This window comes from Heptranchias perlo, unplaced genomic scaffold (assembly GCF_035084215.1).
Source record: "Heptranchias perlo isolate sHepPer1 unplaced genomic scaffold, sHepPer1.hap1 HAP1_SCAFFOLD_251, whole genome shotgun sequence".
Taxonomy (NCBI): domain Eukaryota; kingdom Metazoa; phylum Chordata; class Chondrichthyes; order Hexanchiformes; family Hexanchidae; genus Heptranchias; species Heptranchias perlo.
The window spans coordinates 44,674-69,832 of NW_027139263.1; the positions used below are offsets into that span (position 1 = coordinate 44,674).

Here is a 25,159-nt window from a genome sequence, read left to right on the forward strand (position 1 = left end):
ACCTGTCCCTCGCTGCATTGGCCCCGTTGGGTGTTTTTCGCACTTTTTGATTCTGTCCGTGGGATCGTTCTGTGCAGTGCCTCGCTAACGTCACGTGCTCCAGCCAGGAGTCGGGACGAGAAGGAGCCTCCTGCAGGTCTCTCCCTCTCTGCAAACTCTTCCATGGACCCTGGTGGCGGGGCACGCTGTCATTGGGAGTGTGTTAATTAAGCTGTACTATCCTAAAATAAAATTGCTGGACTATAACTTGGTGTTGTAAAATTGTTTACAATTTTAAGAATGGCATTGGGAGTTCATAGGAGGAGGAGGAGGCCATTCAGCCCCTTGAGCATATTTTGATATTCAATGTTTCCTGACATCACCTCTAATTTTAACATTAAGCCCCCTTGTTCTGGATTCCCCCACCAAAGGAAATAGCTTCTCTTTATCAACCCTATCGAATACTTTTATCATTTTGAACACCTCGATTAAATCACCCCTTAATCTTCTAAAGTCTAGAGAACATAAGTCCAGTTTATGCAACCTGTCCTCATAATTTAACCCTTTTAGCCCAGGTATCATTCTCTTGAATCTGTGCTGCAACCCCTCCGAGGCCAATATATCCTTCCTGATGAGGTGCCCAGAACTGAACACAATACTCCAGATGGAGTCTGACCAAGGCTCTGTACAACTGAACCGTAACTTCCACCCCTTTGTATTCCAGCCCCCTTGAGATAAAGGCCAACATTCCATTAGCCTTTTTGATAACTTCTTGTCCCTGTGCACCAGTAATTTGTGTACCTGAACGCCCAAGTCCCTTTGCTTCTCCACTGTTCGTAGTTTCTCACCATTTAGAAAATATTCCAATTTGTCTATTCTTGGATCCAAAGTGGATCAAACTTCTCCACCTTGAACTCCATGTGCCAGTTTTGCCCACTCACTTAATCTACCTATGTCCTTTATAACTTCCTGCTCCCATCTACACTACTTACTGTGCTTCCTAACTTGTGTCATCTGCAAACTTGGAAAAATGACACTCTATTCTTTCATTCAAGTCATTGATCAATGTATATGGTGAAAAGCTGAGGCCCTGTACAGATCCCTGGGTTACATCACTTGTCATATCCTGCCAATCAGCACATTCCCCTTATCTTCTCCCTGTCTCCTACCTCCTAACCAATTACCAATCCATGTCACAAGGTTACCTCCAATTCTGTGCACTTTTATTTTTGCTAATAATCTCTCATGCAGAACCTTATCAAATGCCTTCTGGAAGACCATATGGAGAATATCCTCTATCCACCATGCCAGTGATCTCTTCAAAAAATTCAACTAGTCAGCCATGACCTACCCTTCACAAAAAATACTGACTCTCTTTGATCAGCTCATATTTGTCCAAGTGCTCAGTTACACTGTCCCTGATGATATATTCTAATAACTTCTCCACAACTGATGTTAAACTGACAGGCCTGTAGTTACCTGGTTTTCCTTCCCTCCTTAAGTAATGGAGTGACATTTAAAATTTTCTGATCCAAAGGCACAACTCCTGAATTTAGAGCACTTTGGAAAATTATGACTAAAGCATCTGCAAGTTCCTCACCTATTTCTTTTAATACTTTGGGGTGCAAACCATCAGGTCTGAAGATTTGTCTATCTTAAGTCACATTATTTTCTCCATTACCAATGTTTGTTTATTTATTTTAAATCCACTGAATTCCCCCGACTTATCTTTAGGTTCCCTTGTACCACTGGTATTTTGTCCTCTTTCTCCATTGTGAAAATAGATACAAATTATTCATTTCAGAAGTCTGTCATTTCCTTATTGTCCAGTATAGTCTCACCTGAATCTGTCTTTAATGGGCCAAATTCCCCCTTACCACTCTCTTTCTATTATTGTATTTATAAACATGTTTAATGTTAGCTTTGATATCTCCCACAAGTTTTTATTCATACTCCCTTTTTGTAACACTTTGTTGTTTTTTATAGCTAGCTCCCCAGTCTGCTGGATTTCCACTTTTGCTTGCATTTGTATAAACCTCTTCTTTTAGCTCTTACCTCATATGTTGACCATTGTTGCTTAACTACAAAAGTGGAATCTTTGCCTTTTAGGGGTATGTATTTAGTTTTGTATTGTACCAAATACTTTCCACTGTTTGTAGGTTTATCTGTTAACCATTTGGCCCAGTTTACTCTGGTCAATTCATTTCTCATCCCTTCGAAGTTTGCGTAATTTAAATTTAGAACCCTGGTTTGCAATTCTCCCTTCTCCCTTCTCCCTCTCAAACCTAATATCAAATTCGATCATATTCTGGTCACTATTCGCAAGATGTTCCCTTACTGTCAGATTGTTATCTAATTTTGGTTTGTTACTCATCACTAAATCTAGTATGGCCCGTTCCCTAGTCATGTTTGTGTTTAAGCTGAATTTGTGCTTTTAACTCATTTACAGAACTGTTGTCTGGGTAACTGTCGCCACCCTGTCCCTATGTCCTGCTGGTCTTTTTCTCCCACTTTTTGACTTAGTGTGAATTTTCCCCTCCCACCCCAATCTTTCCCACTGCCCAATTTACCATTTCTGCAAGGTTCCTCTCTGGTTTAGGTGAAGGCCATTCCATCTGTACTAGTCCAAAAAGTAATCCCAGTGTCCCAGGAATCTGAAACCCTCCCTTCCACACCATCTTTCCAGCCGTGCATTGACAATCCTATTCTTTCTCTCCCTGTCTGGTCCAACGTGTGGCACTGGGGGTAATCCAAAGATTATAAATCTAGAATTTAACACCTTGAAATCCTTTTGCAGAACCTCAAATCTACTCTACGTCATTGGTCCCCAAATGAACCACGAGAAGGTTGCGAGGAGATTTGATCGAGGTGTTCAAAATCATGAAGGGTCGAGACAGAGTGGATAGAGAGAAACTGTTCCCATTGGCGGAAGGGTCAAGGACCAGAGGACACAGATTTAAAGTGATTGGCAAAAGAACCAAAGGCGACAGGAGGAAAAACTTTTTTACACAGCGAGTGGTTAGGATCTGGAATGCACTGCCCGAGGGGGTGGTGGAGGCAGATTCAATCATGGCCTTCAAAAGGGAACTGGATAAGTACTTGAAAGGAAAAAATGTGCAGGGCTACGGGGATAGGGTGGGGCAGTGGGACCAGCTGGATTTGTATGGAGCCGGCACGGACTTGATGGGCTGAATGGCCTCCTTCCATGTTGTAACCTTCTATGATTCCTGCCCTGGCCGATGGTCACCTAGTCTCCCAGACCAGCTCCCCTATTCCCAGCAATCTGTGGGATGGCCACTGTCTGGAACATCTGCTCCAGAAAACTCTCATTAAATCTTATTAAATGGCGGAACAGGCTCTAAAGGGCCAAATGGCCTATTCCCTACTCCTATCTCTTATGGTCTCTCTCCTTCCCGAGTGTTACGGAGTGTGTCCAGTCCACCCTCAACCTGTGCAAATTTCTGCTGGAGGAGTGCAATCTTCTTACACATCATACAGGTGATCCACCCGCCCAGCACCCGAGCCCAGGTATTTCACACACATCACCCAACTCTATCCTGACAAACCTCTCTCTACACATTTACACCAATTGAAATCCTTTTTTAAAATTGTTTATCGAATGGTTTGTATTTACTCACTCCATTTTATTGGCCCAGAATTTGCTCCAAAATTGACAGAGAAACAAACAAGCTCACCGTTATTTAAGGGCAAATGGAAGAGCAACTTGCAGCGAGTGTGCAGGCGCAGGCAAACCCACAAATGTGGAAGTTGCTGTACCTGATTCCCTGCTGGTTTGAAAGCTGTGCGGGAGGGACAGCTCCCTGGTGAAATGAATGGACCAGCGTGAGGTTGCTGCACTGCCCAGCTGGAAACAAACTAATCTAGAAAGAAAAAGGGACGCTCAGTTTTTTAGGTCTAAGCTAACTTTTAATGGTGTGATAAGTCTTAATGACCGCCAAACAACCTCTCTGGCACTGAAAATTAACTTTAAAAAATGTAGAGTCTCATTCTTTCCGATTTTAATTGTTGTTGGACATTTAAAAACAATTATTTTCTTTGTCTCTTTTATCTCTGTCTTTTAATTAATTATTTCTTACCCTCTCTTTATTTTGCTTTTTCTAATCGATTTTACATTGAATTTACTGTTGTAGCTTTCACTTCCTGTTTCTGACTCTGCGTGGCTTGTCAAAGATGCTTCAATCTGATTGGTTGAGGGGAAAGAGTGATCCTTTCCCCATTCACCCAGCGCACCGATCCCCGGCAGAGGACGCTGCACTTTCACCCAGCGCACCGATCCCCGGCAGAGGACGCTGCACTTTCACCCAGCGCACCGATCCCCGGCAGAGGACGCTGCACTTTCACCCAGCGCACCGATCCCCGGCAGAGGACGCTGCACTTTCACCCAGCGCACCGATCCCCGGCAGAGGACGCTGCACTTTCACCCAGCGCACCGATCCCCGGCAGAGGACGCTGCACTTTCACCCAGCGCACCGATCCCCGGCAGAGGACGCTGTTTGGCGCTCAGAGCAAATTCCAGGCCAATATGTTTACTTACTATGTTTTGAAATTCTCGTTCTGTCCTTTCTCCTGAAGCTATTCGATAGGAAATTAGATGAATAATTACTTAAATAATTAGCTTTTTCTGGCTGCCGCTGCTCCTTGTTAGTAGGTATTTTTTGTGGTTGGGAAACAATCCAGTGATGGATTGCTGGGCTTCTACTATGAAAACGTGGTGGCTGACTGACCTGCTAACACTTCTAAGTTGGATTCCCAATGGAATGATTAATGTATTAGGATAGAATAAAGGGATGGAATGAATGATGGCATTGAATGAACTGGAACAGTAGAATGTAAGATGGAATGAGTGATGACTTGGAAGAGAATGAATGAAGGAATATGGAATGAAATAGAAGGAGTTCCTCAGGGCAGCTGCTTCATCATTAGGACAGGAGTGGGGCTGTTCGCTGGTGACTACACAATGTTCAGCCCCATTCACAATTCCTCAGATAATGAAACAGTCCGTGCCCGTATGCAGCAAGACCTGGACAACATTCAGGGACTAAGTGGCAAGTAACATTCACACCATACAAGTTCCAGTCAATAATATTCACCTGCATTACCATCGCCGAATCCCCCACTAACAACATCCAGAGGGTCACCATTGACCAGATGCTCAACTGGACCAGCCACTCTGACCGCTGTGGCCACTAGCGGTCAGAGCCTGGGTATTCTGTGGCGAGTGTTTCACCTCCTGACTCCCCAAAGCCTCTCCACCACCTATAAGGCACAAGTCAGGAGTGTGATGGAATACTCTCCACTTGCCTGGATTGGTGTAGTTGCAATGACATTGAAGAAGCTCTACACCATCCAGGACAAAGCAGTCCGCTCAATCGGCAGCCCATCGACCACCTTAAACATTCACTCCTTTCACCACCGGCGCACTGTGGCTGCAGTGTGTACCATCCACAAGATGCACTGCAGCAACTCACCAAGGCTTCTTCGACACCACCTCCCAACTGTAAAACAACCGTTCACCACTACTCTCTGCTTTCTGTCCTTTAGCCAATTTTCTATCCATGCTGCTACTGTCCCTTTAATCCCATGGGCTTTAATTTCACTAACAAGACTATTATGCGGTACTTTATCAAATGCCTTTTGAAAATCCATGTATACATCAACTGCACTACCCTCATCAACCCTCCATTACTTAAGTTAGTCAAACATGATTTTCCTTTAATAAATCAGTGCTGACTTTCATTTATTAGCCCAGACTTTTCTAAGTGCCAGTTTATTTTGTCCCGGATTATTGTCTCTAAAAGTTTCCCCACCACCGACATTAGCCTGACTGGCCTGTAATTGCCGGGTTTATCCCTCTCCCCTTTTTTGAACAGGGTGTAACATTTGTAATCCTCCAGACCTCCGGCACCATCTCCATATCTGAGGAGGATTGGAAGATTGTGGTCAGAGCCTCCGCAATTTCCACCTTTACTTCCCTCAGTAACCGAGGATGCATCCCATCCGGACCGGGTGACTTTTCTGCTTTGAGTACTGCCAATCTTCTCAGTACCTCCTCTTTATCTATTTTTATCCTATCCAATATCACTACTACCTCCTCCTCAAAATAACATTGAAATAAAATAAATGCAATGAAGCTAATGAATGAAATGGATCATTAAATCAATAAAATGAAAAGAAAATAACAGGAAGTGAATCAAATAAATGAAATCAAATGAATCACATCAACAAAAATAAATTCAGTGAATAAAGGAAACAAATGAATGGAATGAAATGAAAACAATGATGAAATAAAACAAACAAAATGAATCAAATGATTGATTTGAATTAATGAATGAAATGGATATCAAATCAATGGAGGAATGAAACAAATCATATCAAGTCAATGGAGTTAATGAAATTAATGGAATGAAACAAAGTTAATCGAATAACAATACAATATTGCACTGAATCACACACTAGTGTAGTGGTTGTTACTGGACCAGTAATTCAGAGAACGTGAGTTCAAATCCAACCATTGCAGTTTGAGAATTTGAATTTAGTTTTTTTTTATATCTGGAAATAAAATGCCGGAATCAGCCTGCCTTATTTGTGACTCCAGTCCCACACTAATGTGGTCGACTCTGAAGTGGCCTAGCAAGCCACTCAGTTGTATTTAAACCTCAGCCAGGCTGATGGTTAACTTTTTTGGTTTAACCAACCCAACTTTACTTAACTGAGTTTGTAGATCAGTGACACAGATGTGTTCATTCCACGTCCAACTGAAAATGGCATTACAATACTTTCACAATCAACTACAACAAAATACCCATTAAAAGCTGCATAATAATGGTTTTATATGTTCAATGTCCATATTCTCCAGGGATTTAATTTCTAGATAGGTAAATTAATTTCTTCTCCCAATGTTCTCATCTGAAGGCTTGGACTCAGAGGTGCAGTTCCACAGGTACCAGACGCTCTCTAGCACCTTCCCAAATCACCATTCTTCACGTGTGAACCTAAACTGTGATTATGACCAGGGTCCTCTCTAAATAGCCACACACACATTTTCCAGGAGTCGTTGGGTAGCAATCAGGCTGATCCTTCCCCTTCCTAGTCCAGGAGCACTCAGGCCCAATGTAGCACTATTGCTATGAAACAGTTTTAATTCTGAATTTCAATTATACTTTGCATGGACTTCAAACAAAGATCCCAAATAATCCCACAAACTTAGACAAAAATTTATTCCTCTCAGGCCACATGTTCCAATATTTACAGCTTTCAGAGAACAGATTTACAAAAATAAAATCATCAAGATTGCACAGCATAAGTTTACAAAAGTTGACACTCATGAAAATCCGAAATATTTCCATCTGGATTAATTGCACAGGATTTGTAGTGGAGTGCCTCTCGTCCAAGAGTACAGCCACTGAGGCAAACATAGTATTGGCATTTCTCCTGTCTGTACAATCATATTCCTCACTTGAAGACCACTTTTTCAGTTAATTACAGAAAAGAAAAACCTTGGGCAAAAGACTCTGGATTTATAGCTCACGTACTGAAGACACATAATGGAAAGAAATATTTGAACAACTTCAAATGCTACTAGCAATGACGATGAGTGGCCTGATAAATCCCAGATACGTTCAACTCACTTAGTGATAGTTACAAAGAAAAGAACAAAGTCAAGTTGAATCCTAATAAACCTACAGAACTTAGAGGTTTTACAAAATTCAGTTCTGTGGTACTTACATTGTGCCCTGCAAACTGATGTTGTGTTTTACAATTATAGAAATCTCAGTTATGAAAAGATTTAAAAACTCTAATAGAATATAATAATTGTAATTCAGCCTTTAGATTTGGACATAGGGAAGTGGCCTCATGCACCAACATACTTTGTTGGTAAGTGCAAGAGCATACATTCAGGAATAATAAAACTTACAGATTGTACAAAAATAGCATACTAACGGCATATAAAGAATATTTAACATTTGTATCCAAACAGGTTAAACTTTATCAGAAGTTTTGCACTAAACAAAGGCACTTCAAGGTACAACCATTACATAATGAAGCTTCTTGGTCCATTTGTAGCCAAGTGTTTGCTCCAACCCGTTTTTCTTACCTGCGATAAAGCAGGAATCATGTTGACAAATGTTTGAGAACCCACTGCCCAATGAGCCATTAGCGGCAGTATTACAACAGGGATTTCTCGGTGTATGTTGCGTGTGCTACTGTAAAAATTCACTTCTGCACAATTCAGATAGTCGTATCTGAATTCTCTAATCTGAACTTCACAGTTTCTCAATTGGTCTTAATGGTCAGAAATCCAAGGGCAGCTATCAGAAGCTGATGTGAAAATGTGACCCTAAAAGAGACAAAGTAGTTTTGGGAACCTGTACAGAAAACCCATCGACTGGGCAGAAATGGTAGAAATGACAGCACAGGAGACTATTGGGAGTACAAAGACCAGTGCAGCTCAAAGTGCAACAAAAACTCATTTATATGCTAAAAACTGGAATACATTAAAAAAAGTGTGTGTGGATAATCAAGAGTTTGAGTCCACAGGAGTGTAAATGTACAAGAGATGAAGACAAGAGGCTTGCAGTTTAGCACACAGGAGAGTTCCATCAACTGGCATTTAGAGAAAGGAGTTTTTACCACACCTCCCAAACCCACCACCCCTACCACCTAGAAGGCCAAGGGCTGCAGGCACATGGGAACAACACCACCTGCATGTTCCCCTCCAAGACACACACCATCCCGACTTGGAAATATATCATTGTCGCTGGGTCAAAATCCTGGAACTCCCTTCCTAACAGCACTGTGGGAGAACCTTCACCACAGGGACTGCAGCGGTTCAAGAAGGCGGCTCACCACCACCTTCTCAAGGGCAATTAGGGATGGGCAATAAATGCTGGCCTCACCAGTGATGCCCACATCCCATGAATTTTAAAAATGCTGCAATTCTAGGACCCTGGACAGTACCAGTCCTGCTGTGAAGTCTGCTAGATGAAGAATGCGCTGTGAAAAGCAGACAGTGAGGTCAGAAAATATCACATTTTAGAGATTTTTGTTGTGACAGTTAACTCTTTGCAAACTAGGAAAAAAGCTCAGTTAAGGTTCGCACTCCATCAACACCACTCTCGCTGACCTGCACTGACCATATGCTCCACAGAAACCACCTGAGCACAGGATCGAGTTTGCTGCAATTCCCCAAGCAGTTCACAGGCTCATACATGAAGAGGCACTTCAGCGAATGGCAAAAGAATCAAAACCTTCACACGGAGAACAATGGTAGTAAAAGGAAACAAACATGTTCTTTTAAAAACTGAGTTTAACATGGTGCACCAGAGAATTTATCTTTTTAAGAACTTAATAAAATCCCCCATGAGAAATCTTGCCTGAATCACTGATGGACTAGAAACTAGAGAATAAACTGGTGATGTGCGTGGCTCCTTAAAAAATCTAGAGGAAGGAGGAAGCCTCCGAAAGCTTGTAGATTTCAAATAAAAATCATTGGACTATAACTTGGTGTTGTAAAATTGTTTACAATTGTCACCCAAATGGCCACTGTCCATGTGTGACCCTTGACCCTGGGAGCCAGCAGGTTACCTGACCAGGCTCGCACGCACGCGCGCACACACAGGCTCGCACGCACGCGCGCACACACAGGCTCGCACGCACGCGCGCACACACAGGCTCGCACGCACGCGCGCACACACAGGCTCGCACGCACGCGCGCACACACAGGCTCGCACGCACGCGCGCACACACAGGCTCGCACGCACGCGCGCACACACAGGCTCGCACGCACGCGCGCACACACAGGCTCGCACGCACGCGCGCACACACAGGCTCGCACGCACGCGCGCACACACAGGCTCGCACGCACGCGCGCACACACAGGCTCGCACGCACGCGCGCACACACAGGCTCGCACGCACGCGCGCACACACAGGCTCGCACGCACGCGCGCACACACAGGCTCGCACGCACGCGCGCACACACAGGCTCGCACGCACGCGCACACACACAGGCTCGCACGCACGCGCACACACACACAGGCTCGCACGCACGCGCGCACACACACAGGCTCGCACGCACGCGCGCACACACAGGCTCGCACGCACGCGCGCACACACACACACACAGGCTCGCACGCACGCGCGCACACACAGGCTCGCACGCACGCGCGCACACACAGGCTCGCACGCACGCGCACACACAGGCTCGCACACAAATCTAAAGCTGGTTATATCCCTTCTAGCTGATCCTTAAAAGTGGTTCTGATGCCAAGGCTCCGTTCCATGGCTCCACAGTGGAGTAACTGGCTGTAGCAACATTCAGTGCACAAATGGTCAGTTAGTGTCCCTGGTCAATGCACTGCCTCTACTGATGCTATTTCAGTTATGTGTGGCTGTTATCTACTACTAGAAATCTGTATCAGAAAATCCCATTGATGCATTATATTGTATTGGTTCATATATGCACCATTTTGCAAGGAATAAACTTATTAAAAAGGCAGATTGCTCAGCACAAAATCTGGTGGTTATTTGTCTTCTAAAAACCCACGCTGTTCATCTCTACAACAGATATGTTCGAAGCAGTCACTGCACTTGGGGCCATCTCAGATGCATTAGCTTTTTATTCCTTTCAACTTTCTGCCAAAGTATTCCGGGGCTGCCTCATAAAGCCACTCAGCATCCACCACACACAAGTCCCGCATGTAACACTTGGAGGTGTGGAGTAGCTCATTGTACAAGACGTAGGAAGGTTTGCAGTGGAAGAGGACTGAGGAGGGATGGATAGCCACAGGCTGCCGAGAGTCCAGGGTCGCATAGCTCCCATCCGGCTGCAGCTCGGCAGCGTTCAGAAACAAAGTGTACGCTAAGCACCGCCGGATATTGCCCGTGTCCGAACGAGAAGACTCCAAACGAACTCCGAACTAAAATAAAAACAAATTCAAATCACACCACCACAAAATGTACTTTTAATCTGAATTCTGAATCGAAGTTAAACAGCTCCGCTGTGCAGTGCAGTAACTAGTCAAAAAGGCCAGGAACAGCCCGGTTTGCACTGGGTTACCAGCTCTCAGCTTGATGGAAGTAGGACTGTGACAATTGACTTGCAGCAGCGCTGGGCAGCAAAGAAAACAAGCAGGCTACCTGGTCCTGATCACTGTCCAGTGGATACTGCTGGAATGTCAGGCGAGAGCAGAATGTGATGCCCTCTTTGCTTGAATAACCTGCCAACATTTACTGAGCTCACTCCTGAAGAATGGCTGCCTGGAATGACGTGCACATAGGGAATCACTCCCAAGAATGAGTCATTCCCTTCAGGAAAACAGAGTAACTGGGACAGTAGCTGAGGATTTCCTGTGATTTAAGATATCTCACAGGCTCTTCAGATGGCCCTAGGAAAGATGGCCAAAACAAACCATTTTTAAAATCATTTGTTTTAACAACATGAAAACAGTGGCAAAACTAGGCAAGTGCTCAGTATCAGAATCATAGAATCGACAGCACAGAAACAGGCCATTTGGCCCAACAGGTCTGTACTTATGCTCCACACAAGCCTCCTCCCACCCTAATTCATCTCACCCTATCAACATATCCTTCTATTCCTTTCTCCCTCATGTGTTTATCCAGCTTCCCCTTAAATACATCTGTACTAGTCGCCTCAACTACTCCTTGTGGGAGTGAGTTCCACATTCTAACCACTCTCTGGGTGAAGAAGTTTCTCCTGAATTCCTCACTGGATTTATTAGTGACTATCTTATATTTATGACCTCTAGTTTTTATCTCCCCAACAACTGGAAACATCTTCTCTACGTCTACCCTATCAAACCCTTTCATAATCTTAAAGACCTCTATCAGGTCACCCCTCAGTCTTCTCTTTTCTAGAGAAAAGAGCCCCAGCCTGTTCAATCTTTCCTGATAGGTAGAACCTCTCAGTTCTGGTATCATCCTAGTAATTTTTTTTTGCACCTTCTCCAGTGCCTCTATATCCTTTTACAGTATGCAGACCAGAACTATACACAGTACTCCAAGTCTAACCAAGGTTCTATTCAAGATTAACATACCTTCCCTGCTTTTCAATTCCATTCCTCGAGAAATAAAGAAACCAAACAAAGCATTGGTATTCATGGTCTTATTAACCTGCGTCGCTACTTTTAGTGATTTCTGTACCTGTACCCCCAGATCCCTCTGCTCCTCTACCCCATCTAGACTATTATTTTCCAAGCAGTGTGTGGCCTCCTTATTCTTCCTACCAAAATGCCACCTCACACTTATCTATATTGAAATTAATTTGCCATTTACACGCTCATTCTACCAATTACTTCAGTCATGCTGTGTCCGATGAGGTGCCCAGCAGTGACCAAGCACTCCCACTCTCTGTGGGGAAGAATCACGCTGGCCAGCTGCTTTCAGCTTCCTTGTGCCCAAGAGAAAACTGGCACTGACAGAAACCCGGGGTCAATTCACCCGTCCACCACTGGAAATACATGGCTTCGTGAGAAATACACCTTTACCTTTGCGCAGAGGTCCCGCAGCTGACGTCTAACTTCTGCCACCATCGTCATGTTTCGGCTATTCACAAAGTTCTCTCTGCACCATTCCTGAGGAGCAGACATTGGACAAAACAAACATGCAACATTATAGAAATATTTGGAATGTGTTGGGCACTATTGTAACCTAACACCAATATTTAAAACCTGATGCTTTAGGCCGTTAGCATCAAACAGTCACATATATTGATCACTGACATTAATTAGGAAACTCAAACCTATTTTCTCACATGACAAGTTCTTCCAATCATGTTACAGTCTAGACTATAAATATTAAACAGGATATGAATCGGGAGAGGGATTGACAATTGATGTTACACAGGCTGCAAATGTGCTAAATAATTTTTTGCCTCAGGTTTTACCAAGGAGGAGACAGTAACTTATTCGATCTGGAAAGGGAACCAGAGAGTGTTGCAGAGATAACTTGTGACACTATTCACATTACTGAACAGCTATGTGAACTGAAGGTGAATAAATCTCGGGCCAGAAAAGGTACATTCAAGGATTCTTAAGGAACTAAGGGAGGAAATTACAGGAACTCTGGCACAAATCTTCCAGAAATCACTGAATATTGGAGAGGTGCCTGGGGACTGGAGAAAGGCAGATGTTGCTCCTATTTTTAAAAATGGTAGCAAAACTGACCCAGGAAACTACAGACCAGTGAGTTTAATGTACACTGTGGGTAAAGTTATGGAAACCCTTATTAATGATAAGATCAGGGAGCATCTGGATAGAAATAAAATCATAACAGATAGTCAATATGGGTTCTTGCCAATCTAAATGATTGGTTTTCTCTGAGGGTGGAACAAAGGGAGCTTGATGGGGTACGGCAGTGGAAGTGGTTTACTTGGATTTCAGTAAGGTGTTTGATACAGTTCCTCTGGAAAGGCTGGTACTGAAAATAAAGAAAGTGGGAATCAGTGGAAATATTTTACAACGGATACGCAATTTATTGACTGATAGAACCCGGGGCTGGAGATACAGGGATTGTCACCAGCCGGGAGAATTGTACCAGTCGGGTCCCACAGGGGTCTGTTTTGGGACCTCTTTTGTTTAATATCTTTATAAATGATCTGGGGCTGGGAGTCAGAGTGGCTAAATTTGGAGATGATAGAAAGCAAATGAAGGTGGTGAACTCCAGAGCTGAACGGGAGGATTGGAATATACTTGGGAATTGGACTGACAGGTGGCAGATGAAATTCAGTGTAGAGAAATGCAAAGTACTTCACAAGGGGACAAAAGTACAGGAAGGGATTATTACCGAAATGGAAAGAAAATATTACATAGAATGTACAGCACAGAAACAGGCCATTCGGCCCAACTGGTCTATGCCGGTGTTTATGCTCCACACGAGCCTCCTCCCACCCTACTTCATCTCACCCTATCAGCATCTCCTTCTATTCCTTTCTCCCTCATGTGTTTATCCAATAGTGTGTATGGAAAATGAGAGGTATCTGGAGGTCCTGACTGACAATAAATTGAAGCTATCGCAACAATGCTCAGTGGCAGTGAGTAATGCAAATCAGATGTTAGGATGTGTTAAATGGTCAATATTGAGCCAAAAGAGTGAGGCAAGCCTGTCACTTTATAAATCAATGATGCAACTGCACTTAGAAAACAGAGTAGAGTCCTGGTCACCACAGCACAAAGAGGATATTGCAGCTGATGAAAGGCTACAGAAGAGAGCAACCAGGCCATTGAGGGGACAGAGGGATTGGATTATGAGGAGCGAGAGAGAGTCGGGATAAAAGGGTCATTCTCAGGATGGCAATCTGTAACTAGTGGGGTGCCACAGGGCTCAGTGCTGGAGCTTTAATTATTTACAATCTATATCAATGACTTGGATGAAGGAAGTGAATGTACTGTGGCCAAATTTGCTGGAAAAGCAAGTTGTGAGGAGGACACAAAGTGTCTGCAGAGGGATATAGATAGGTTAAGTGAGTGGGCAAAAATTTGGCAGATGGAGTATAATGTGGGAAAATGTGAAGTCATCCACTTTGGTAGGAAGAATAAAAAAACAAAATATTATATAAATGGAGAAAGACTACAGAATGCTGCGGTACAGAGGGATTTGGGTGTCCGCTTACGCGAAACACAAAGAGTTAGCATACAGGTGCAGCAGGTAATTGAGAAGGAAAATGGAATATTGGTCTTTATTTCTAGGGGGATGGAGTGTAAAAGCAGGGAAGTCTTGCTACAACTGTACAGGGTGCTGGTAAGACCACACCTGGAGTACTGTGTACAGTTTTGGTCACCTTATTTAAGGAAGGATATACTTGCATTGGAGATGGTTCAGAGAAGGTTCACTGGGTTGATTCCGGGTATGGAAGGGTTTTCTTACGAGGAAAGATTGAGCAGGTTGGGCCTATACTCACTGGAGTTTAGAAGAATGAGAGGAGATCTTATTGAAACATATAAGATTATGAGGGGACTTGATAGGGTAAATGCTGAGATGATGTTTCCCCTCATAGGGGAATCTGGAACTAGGGGCATAGTCTCAGAATAAGGGGTCACCCATTTAAGACAGATGAGAAGAAATTTCTTCCCTCAGAGGGTTGTGAACCTTTGGAATTTTTTGCCTACCCAAAGAGGCTGAGTCATTGAATATATTCAAGGTTGAGTTAGACAAATTTTTGATCAGCAAGGGAGTCAAAGGTTATGGGAAACATGCGGGAAAGTGGAGTTGAGGCCAGAATCAGATCAGCCATGATCTCATTGAATGGTGGAGCAGGCTCGAAGGGCCAAATGGCTTAATCCTATCTCTTATGATTATGTAAATTGGGCATGTTCTCACTGGAAGAGAGAAGGTTGAGAGGTGATCTGATTGCTACTTTCAGGATTCTAAAGGGACCAGATAATGTCGACCATGACAAGCTGTTTCACCTTATCCAGAACAGTAGAACCAGAGGACACAGCCTGTGCTTGAAGGGGGGGAAATTCAAAACTAATCTGTGCAAATATTACTTCGGTGGTCAATCCATGGAATAGGCTCCCTAGGGAGATGGTGGAAGCAGACAGACAGGGCGCAGATGCGAGGCAGTCTAAGATGAGTTTAAAGTGCATGTGTATAAATGCATGCAGCGTGGTAAATGAGGTTGGTGAGCTGCAGGCTCAAGTCGTCACATGGGACTACGATATAGTGGCAATAACAGAGACCTGGCTCAAAGAAGGGGAGGATTGGGTAGTAATATGTTTCTGGCAACCAGGTTTTCAGGGAAGATAGGGAATGAAAGAAAGGAGGGGGTGGCAGTATTGATCAAAGAAACTATTATAGCACTGGAAAGGGAGGGGTCAAAGACAGAATGTATTTGGTAAGAATTAAGGAACAATAGAGGAGATATTACACTACTGGGTGTATACTATAGGCTACCTAGGAAGGAGATAGAGGAGCAAATTTGCAGGCAAGTGACAGAAAAATGCAAGAACTATAGAGTAGTGATAATGGGAGACTTCGATTAACCCAATATAGACTGAGATAGTAACAGTGTAAAGGGCAAAGAGGGGGAGGAATTCCTGAAATGTGTACAAGAGAACTTTCATAGATCAGTATGTTTCCAGCCCAACTGAGAAGGAAACAATGCTGGATCTAGTTCTGGGGAATGAAGTGTAGCATGTTTCAGTGGGGGAGCATTTGGGGAACAGTGATCATAATATCATTACATTTAGAATAGTTATGGAAAAGGACAAGGAATAATCAAATGTGAAAATACATAACTGAAGGAGGGCAAATTTCAGTGAGTTAAAAAGGGATCTTGCCCAGGTGGATTGGAATCAAAAATTGGTGGCAAAACAGTGGTTGAACAATGGGAGACCCTCAAGGAGGAGATGGTTTGGGTACAGAGTAGACACATTACCACAAGGGGGAAAGGAAGGGCATCCAAAGCTAGAGCTCCCTGGATTACTAAAGATATAGAGATTAAAATGAAACTGTAAAAAGAGGTTTATGATGAATGTAAGGTTCATAATACTGTAAAGAATCAGGCTGAATACAGAAAGTACAGAGGAGATCAAAAAAGGGAATAAGAGGGGCAAAGATTAGCGGCTAACATAAAAGGGACATAAAACCCAAAAGTCTTTTATAAACATAAATAGTAAAAGGATAGTCAAAGAAAGGGTGGGACCGATTAGGGTCAAAAAAGATCATCTTGTGGAGGCAGACGGCATGGCTGAGGCACTAAATGAACACTTCACATCAGTCTTCACTAGAGAAGAGGATGCTGCCATTGTAGCAGTAAAGAAGGAGGTAGGAGTGATATTGGAAAGGATGAAAATAGATAAAGAGGAGGGGCTTAAAAGATTGGCAGTACTCAAAGTAGAAAAGTCACCCGGTCCGGATGGGCTACATCCTCGGTTACTGAGGGAAGGGTGGAAATTGCGGAGGCTCTGGCCACAATCTTCCAATCCTCCTTAGATATGGGGATGGTGCCGGAGGTCTGGAGGATTTCAAATGTTACACCCCTGTTCAAAAAAGGGGAGAGGGATAAACCTGGCAATTACAGGCCAGTCAGGCTAACGTCAGTGGTGGGGAAACTTTTAGAGACAATAATCCAGGACAAAATTAATTGAGACTTGGAAAAGTCTGGGCTAATAAATGAAAGTCAGCACAGATTTATTAAAGGAAAATCGTGTTTGACTAACTTGATTTGAGTTCTTTGATGAAGTAACGGAGTGCGGTTGATGTTGTGTATATGGACTTTCAAAAGGCGTTTGATAAAGTATCACATAATAGACTTGTTAGCAAAATTAAAGCCCATGGGATTAAAGGGACAGTGGCAGCATGGATAGAAAATTGGCTAAGGACAGAAAGCAGAGAGTAGTGGTGAACGGTTGTTTTTCAGACTGGAGGGAGGTGCACAGTGGTGTTCCCCAGGGGTCAGTATTAGGACCACTGCTCTTTTTGATATATGTTGATGAGCTAGACTTGGGTATAGTTGGTATAATTTCTAAGTTTGCAGATGACACGAAACTTGGAAATGTGGTAAACAATGTGGATGATAGTAACAGACTTCAGGAGGACAGAGACAGACTGGTGAAATGGGCAGACACATGGCAGATGAAATTTAACGCAGAGAAGTGTGAAGTGATGCATTTTGGTAGGAAGAATGAGGAGAGGCAATATAAACTAAATGGTACAATTTTAAAGGGGGTGCAGGAACAGAGAGACCTGGGGGTGCACATACACAAATCTTTGAAGGTGGCAGGACAAGTTGACAGGCTGTTAAAAAACCATATTGGATCCTGGGCTTTATTAACAGAGACAGAGTACACAAGCAAGGAAGTTACGCTAAACCTTTATAAAACACTGGTTAGGCCTCAGCTGGAGTATTGTGTTCAATTCTGGGCACCACACTTTAGGAAGGATGTCAAGGCCTTAGAGAGGGTGCAGAAAAGATTTACTGAAATGGTACCAGGGATGAGGGACTTCAGTTATGTGGAGAGACTGGAGAAGCTGGGATTGTTCTCCTTAGAACAGAGAAGGTTAAGGGGAGATTTGATAGAGGTGTTCAAAATCATGAACTGTTTTGATAGAGTAAACAAGGAGAAACTGTTTCCAGTGGCAGAAAGGTCGGTAACCAGAGGACACAGATTTAAGGTGATCGGCAAAAGAGCCAGAGGAGACATGAGGAAACATTTTTTACGCAGCGAGTTGTAACCATCTGGAATGCACTGCCTGAAAGGGTGGTGGAAGCAGATTCAAAAGGGAATTGGATAAATATTTGAGGGGAAAAAATTTACAGGGCTATTGGGAAAGAGCAGGGCACAGCTCCTTCGAAGAGCTAGCACAGGCACGATGGGCCGAATGGCCTCCACCTGTGCTGCACTGATTAATTCAAATGTAAATTAGATAGATTTCTTTCAGAAAATAACATTTTGGGATACAGTATATGAATAATTTGAAACATGACCTGTGGTAAGTGTGCCATGCTTGGGAGGAACAGGTGACTTTGGACCTATGGTTTCCCAAAGCTCTCCACCACTGGGGGTTTTCCTCGCCTCATTTCTGGGTCTGTTGTAGACTCACTGATAGAGATTGATTGCTATGATTAGACAATAACTGCATTATCGCTGTATCATGCAACTACCAGGATGGTAGGTCGTCAATCAGATGGACTGTGGTCTTTTCTTGTCCAACAATTCCTATGTTCCCAAGCACGCTTAGGAAAAAAAACGTGAAGGGGATGAAATGTATCCCAGGCTGTTAAAAGAAGCAAGGGAGGAAATAGCGGAGGCTCTGACCATCATTTTCCAATCCTCACTGGCTACAGGCATGGTGTCGCAGGATTGGAGGACTGCTAACGTCGTACCATTGTTTAAAAAGGGAGAAAGAGATAGACCGAGTAATTACAGGCCAGTCAGCCTAACCTCGGTGGTGGGCAAATTATTGGAATCAATTCTGAGGGACAGTATAACCATCATTTAGAAAGGCACAGATTAATCAAGGACAGTCAGCATGGGTTTGTTAAGGGAAGGATGTGTCTGACTAACTTGATTGAATTTTTTGAGGAGGTAACAAGGACGGTTGATGAGGGTAGTGCGTTTGATGTAGTCTACATGGATTTTAGGAAGGCTTTTGGCAAGATCCCACATGGCAGACTGGTCAAAAAAGTAAAAGCCCATGGGATCCAAGGGAATGTGGCAAATTGGATTCAAAATTGGCTCAGTGGCAGGAAGCAAAGGGTAATGGTCGAGGGGTGATTTTGTGACTGGAAGGATGTTTCCAGTGGGGTTCCGCAGGGCTCAGTACTTGGTCCCTTGCTTTTTGTGGTATATATTAATGATTTGGACTTAAATGTAGGGGGCATGATTAAGAAATTTGCAGATGATACAAAAATTGGCCATGTGGTTGATAGTGAGGAGGAAAGCTGTAGACTGCAGGAAGATATCAATGGACTGGTCAGGTGGGCAGAAAAGTGGCAAATGGAATTCAATCCAGAGAAGTGTGAGGTAATGCATTTGGGGAGGGCAAACAAGGCAAGGGAGTACACAATAAATGGGAGGATACTGAGAGGTGTAGAGGAAGAGAGGGACCTTGGAGTGCATGTCCACAGATCCCTGAAGGTAGCAGGACAGGTAGATAAGGTGGTTAAGAAGGCTTATGGAATACTTTCCTTTATTAGCCAAGGCACAGAATATAAGAGCAGGGATGTTATGCTGGAACTGTATAAAACACTAGTTAGACCACAGCTTGAGTACTACGCACAGTTCTGGTCACCACATTACAGGAAAGATGTAATTGCACTAGAGAGGGTACAGAGGAGATTTACAGGGATGTTGCCAGGACTGGAGAATTTTAGCTATGAGGAAAGATTGGACAGGCTGGGGTTGTTTTCTTTGGTATAGAGGAGGCTGAGGGGTGATTTAATTGAGGTGTATAAAATTATGAGGGGCCTAGATAGAGTGGACAGGAAGGACCTATTTCCCTCAGCAGAGGGGTCAATAACCAGGGGGCATGGATTTAATGTAATTGGTAGAAGGATTAGAGGGGAGATGAGGAAAAGTTTTTTCACCCAGAGGGTGGTGGACACCTGGAACTCACTGCCTGAAAGGGTGGTAGATGCAGAAAGCCTGATCGCATTTAAAAGGTACTTGGATGTGCACTTGAAGTGCCGTAACCTACAAGGCTACGGACCAAGAGCTGGAAAGTGAGATTAGGCTGGGTAGTTCTATTTCGACCACAGACACGATGGGTCGAATGGCCTCCTTCTGTGCCACAAATTTTCGATGTTTCTATGAAGGAATACTTTTTACCTTATGGCCTCCTACATTTTTAAAGGCATGATATATGTTAAGTAGGGTCATGTGATCACCCTCGCTGGAGATGAATTTCTTCCTCACAGAGTACACTTCATCCCGCTTAGCATGTAGATTGTAAAGGACACTGTCCACAGAAAGCAATGAAACAATAGTCAGGATCTCCTCGGTGCAGTGAAACTCCGGGGACAGCAGGAGAGTCTGTTAAAGAAAGAAAGACGTGCAGTTATATTGTGCCTCACCATGTCTCTCAGAAATATTGCAAAGCATTTCACTTACAATGAATTTCTTTGGCAGCAGCAAATTTGTGCACAGCAAGACCCTACAAACACCAATGAGATGAATAACCTCTGTGTCTGAATTTCTGGCAATGTTGGCCACAGAACTCCCTGCTCTTCTTTGAATAATGCCATGGCAGATTGAACATCCTGCCCCAGGAGCAGGCTGGTGGGGCCTCGGTTTAACATCTCATTTGAAGGATGGGTTAGATAGGCTCAGTTAAAGAGGCAGATCAGGTGGAACGACAGAACAGGGTTACAACACCAATATTCTTTTCATAAAGGAGCTACAAACTGTCCCCAATATAATCAAAAGAATATCACTGCCAATTACACAGCATAATGTTACAGTAAGTAGAGCATAGACTGAGGGTAAAGATGCTGCAGCTGGAGTCCTCTCACAGGCCACATCATGAGCACAGTGCTCAGTTATGGTCACCAGGCACAAGGAAACAACCGAGCCCTGGAAGGGGTAAGGAAAAGGTTAGAAAAACTCAGACTATTCATCCTTGAAAGAGGCAAGGAGAGCGGACCTCACATGCAAGATAATAAGCGAAATAGATCGAGTTAATGAGGAGCATTATTAAAGGGTAAACCATGACTGTAGGACAAGGGACATCAATGAAAACTAGCAAAAGACAAGTTCAGCATGGATATCTTTGCAATCTCTATAATACCACCAGGAATGGGTGCCTAGTGAAGGCAAGAATTCTGGAATTATTGAAGAGTAATTGGGCTGTAGGTTCGTATGGACGGATGGGCCAAATGGCTTCCCTCATCTGTACTTATCTTTGTGTCTGTAATTTGAATTGATATTCTGATCAGTTGGTGATTTACTTTTCACTCTGCATTGATCACTGATGCCACTGGGCTTCAAGCTTTTCTGTGCGAAGTAAATACCAGCACATTCATGAACTCCCGGTCTCAACATCCGAAAGAATGCAGAACAATGCTGTCATTGCAGAAAATGTTTTATTCGTTTGGGAATCGTGATAAGCTGAGGAAGAGTTGCCTGAACAGGCGACATTCAAGGGGATTTAGAAGGACTGACTTGTGAAATTCCACACATCCTTGCCACTAACTTTGGGAATCATTAGAAATGGGATTGGAAAATAGCAAATATAACACCAATCTTTACCAAGAGGTATGGGGACAACCCAGGAAACCAGAGGTCAGTGAGCATAACATCTGTTGTGATAAAGAAGGCAACCAGAAAGAGGGGATAATGAAATACCTAGATAGGCATGGGGCAGTTAGAGGGAGTCAGTATGGATTTATGGAAAAGGGTTGAAGGGATATGGGAACAGGGCAGCTAAGTGTGATTAGAACTATTTGCTCGCATGGAGGGTAAATGCTGACAAGGACTGGGTGGGCTGAACGGCCTGTTTCTGTGTTGCAACTTATGTGTTTCTAGAAGTAACTTCTGTGTCTTGCTTAACAAATTTACTAATAACGGATGGAATTTCTGTGTGTGTAATATTTAGATTTTAGAAGGGTTTTGATACTACTACACGTGATTGGTTCGAAAGGCAGGAAGGCGTTGAGCAAGAGGCGAATTTCTGAGGAAGACTGAAAACTGGCCAAAGAAAACAAAGGGTGGCTGTGAATGGAGTTTTGTGGACCTGGCAAGGGGTCCTGAGCAGGGTGCACCAGGAATCAGTGCTGGGGCCATTGTCCTTTTCAGGGTACAGAACTGATCTTGGAGCTGGGGACAAGAATAAAGCTGTGGGGAGGGGGAGAGAACGAGGTCACACAATTTAATCTGACCATGCACGTTCCCCTCTTCTAAGTTTGAACCCCGTGTCCCAGGGTTGTTGCATTTGGGGCAAATTATTACTGGGGTCCAATTTATCTATTCCCTTCAGGATTCTGAGCACTTGAATAATATCTCCCCTTTTTCTGGCAGTATAACAATCGCAGGCTCCTCAAGCTCTCCTCATAGCTTCGATGCTCGGTATCCATTTGGATTTTTAAAAAATTCATTCATGGGATGTCGGCGTCGCTGGCGACGCCAGCATTTATTGCCCATCACGATTTGCCCTTGAACCGCTGCAGTCCATGTGGTGACGGTTCTCCCACAGTGCTGTTAGGTAGGGAGTTCCAGGATTTTGACCCAGTGATAATGAAGGAATGGGGATTTATTTCCAAGTCGGGATGGTGTGTGACTTGGAGGGGAACGTGCAAGTGGTGTTGTTCCCATGTGCCTGCTGCCCTTGTCCTTCTAGGTGGTAGAGGTCGCGGGTTTGGGAGGTGCTGTCGAAGAAGCCTTGGCGAGTTGCTGTAGTGCATCCTGTGGATGGTACACACTGCAGCCACAGTGCGCCGGTGATGAAGGGAGTGAATGTTTAGGGTGGTGGATGGGGTACCAATCAAGCGGGCTGCTTTGTCCTGGATGGTGTCAAGCTTCTTGTGTTGTTGGAGCTGCACCAATCCAGGCAAGTGGAAAGTATTCCATCACACACCTGACTTGTGCCTTGTAGATGGTGGAAAGGCTTTGGGGAGTCAGGAGGTGAGTCACTACCACAGAATGCCAAGCCTCTGACCTGCTCTTGTAGCCACAGTATTTATGTGGCTGGTCCAGTTAAATTTCTGGTCAATGGTGACCCCCAGGATGGTGATGGTGGGGGATTTGGCGATGGTAATACCATTAAGGGGAGGTGGTTAGACTCTCTCTTGTTGGAGATGGTCATTGCCTGGCACATGTCTGGCGTGAATGTTACTTGCCACTTATGAGCCCAAGCCTGGATGTTGTCCAGGTCTTGCTGCATGCGGGCACAGACTGCTTCATTATCTGAGGGGTTGCGAATGGAACTGAACACTGTGCAATCGTCAGCGAACATCCCCATTTCTGACCTTATGATGGAGGGAAGGTCATTGATGAAGCAGCTGAAGATGGTTAGGCCTAGGACACTGCCCTGAGGAACTCCTGCAGCAATGTCCTGGGGCTGAGATGATTGGCCTCCAACAACCACTACCATTTTCCTTTGAGCTAGGTATGACTCCAGCCACAGGAGAGTTTTCCCCCTGATTCCCATTGACTTCAATTTTACTCGGGCTCCTTGGTGCCTCACTCAGTCAAATGCTGCCTTGATGTCAAGGACAGTCACTCTCACCTCTGGAATTCAGCTCTTTCGTCCATGTTTGGTCCAAGGCTGTAATGAGGTCTGGAGCCAAGTGGTCCTGGCAGAACCCAAACAGAGCATCGGTGAGCAGGTTATTGGTGAGTAAGTGCCGCTTGATAGCACTGTCAACGACACCTTCCATTACTTTGCTGACGATTGAGAGTAGACTGATGGGGCGGTAATTGGCTGGATTGGATTTGTCCTGCTTTTTGTGGACAGGACATACCTGGGCAATTTTCCACATTGTCGGGTAGATGCCAGTGTTGTAACTGAACTGGAACAGCTTGGCTAGAGGTGCGGCTAGTTTTGGAGCACAAGTCTTCAGCACTACAGCCGGGATGTTGTCGGGGCCCATAGCCTTTGCTGTATCCAGTGCACTCAGGCATTTCTTGATATCACCTGGACTGAATCGAATTAGCTGAAGACTGGCTTCTGTGATGGTGGGGATATCAGGAGGAGGCCGAGATGGATCATCCACTCGACACTTCTGGCTGAAGATGGTTGCAAACGCTTCAGCCTTGTCTTTTGCACTCACGTGCTGGACTCCGCCATCAGGTGATGTTCATGGAGCGTCCTCCTCCGGTTTTTTGGCACTGTCTGGATATCTTGATGCACCAAATACAAAGAGATCTGGATAGTTTGAGATGATGAGTTGATAAATGTTAAGTGACAACTGTTGTGGACAAATGCAAGATAGTGTGATGTGGGGAAGGGAAATAAAGAGTGAGAATGTGAACTAAATGCCTCTCGGCCACAGGGCACATTATAGAATAAAGTCTTCAATCTGAAACCTTAACTCTGTTTCCTTCTCCACAGATGCTGCCTGACCTGCTGAGTGTTTCCAGCATTTTCTGTTTTTATTTATCATAGAAGAGGGATCTGGGAGTATTGGAGGCAGCTCACTGAAACCAACAGTGCAGTGTGCGGCAGCAGTAAGGAAAGTGAACCGCCTCTTGGGACACATGGTCAGAGGGACAGAGCACAAACTCCAGGCCCTGGTACGGCCACACCTGGAGCACTGTGTACAGTACTGATCACCATACGACGCCAGCATATCCAAGCACTGCAGAAAAGGGCAAACCGAACTCATACTGACTTCAGGCATTTGAGCTGTGGAGAGGGTGAAGAGCCCGGGATTGGTTACTGTGGGCAGGGGAGCCCGGGATTGGTTACTGTGGGCAGGGGAGCCCGGGATTGGTTACTGTGGGCAGGGGAGCCCGGGATTGGTTACTGTGGGCAGGGGAGCCCGGGATTGGTTACTGTGGGGAAGAGAAAGATCAGGGAGAGATTATTTTTGAGTATCATAATATGATTACGTTTAGAATAGTCATGGAAAAGGACAAGGAACAATCAAATGTGAAAATACTTCACTGGAGGAGGTGCTGGCTCAGGTGGATTGGAATTAAAGATTGGCAGGTAAAAGAGTAAATGAGTAATCTCCTTCAAAGAGGAGATAGTCCGGGTAC

At 44.3% G+C, this 25,159-nt stretch overlaps 1 protein-coding gene across 2 annotated transcripts in view; it reads right to left on the bottom strand.

The window, feature by feature from the left end:
• Positions 1 to 7,193: 7,193 nt before the first annotated feature.
• dhx33 (DEAH (Asp-Glu-Ala-His) box polypeptide 33) overlaps positions 7,194 to 25,159 on the bottom strand; it is a 69,206-nt gene continuing 51,240 nt past the window's right edge. The window contains exons 10-12 of one of the 2 annotated variants that reach the window (XM_067978229.1): positions 20,291 to 20,494; positions 12,506 to 12,592; positions 7,194 to 10,918 (exon numbers count right to left, since the gene is read on the bottom strand). In XM_067978229.1, the coding sequence (XP_067834330.1) occupies positions 10,610 to 10,918; positions 12,506 to 12,592; positions 20,291 to 20,494 (600 nt within the window). In that variant the 3' untranslated portion in view covers positions 7,194 to 10,609. The remainder of the gene's footprint in view (positions 10,919 to 12,505; positions 12,593 to 20,290; positions 20,495 to 25,159) is intronic. The other variant, XM_067978228.1, reaches the window with a different exon arrangement.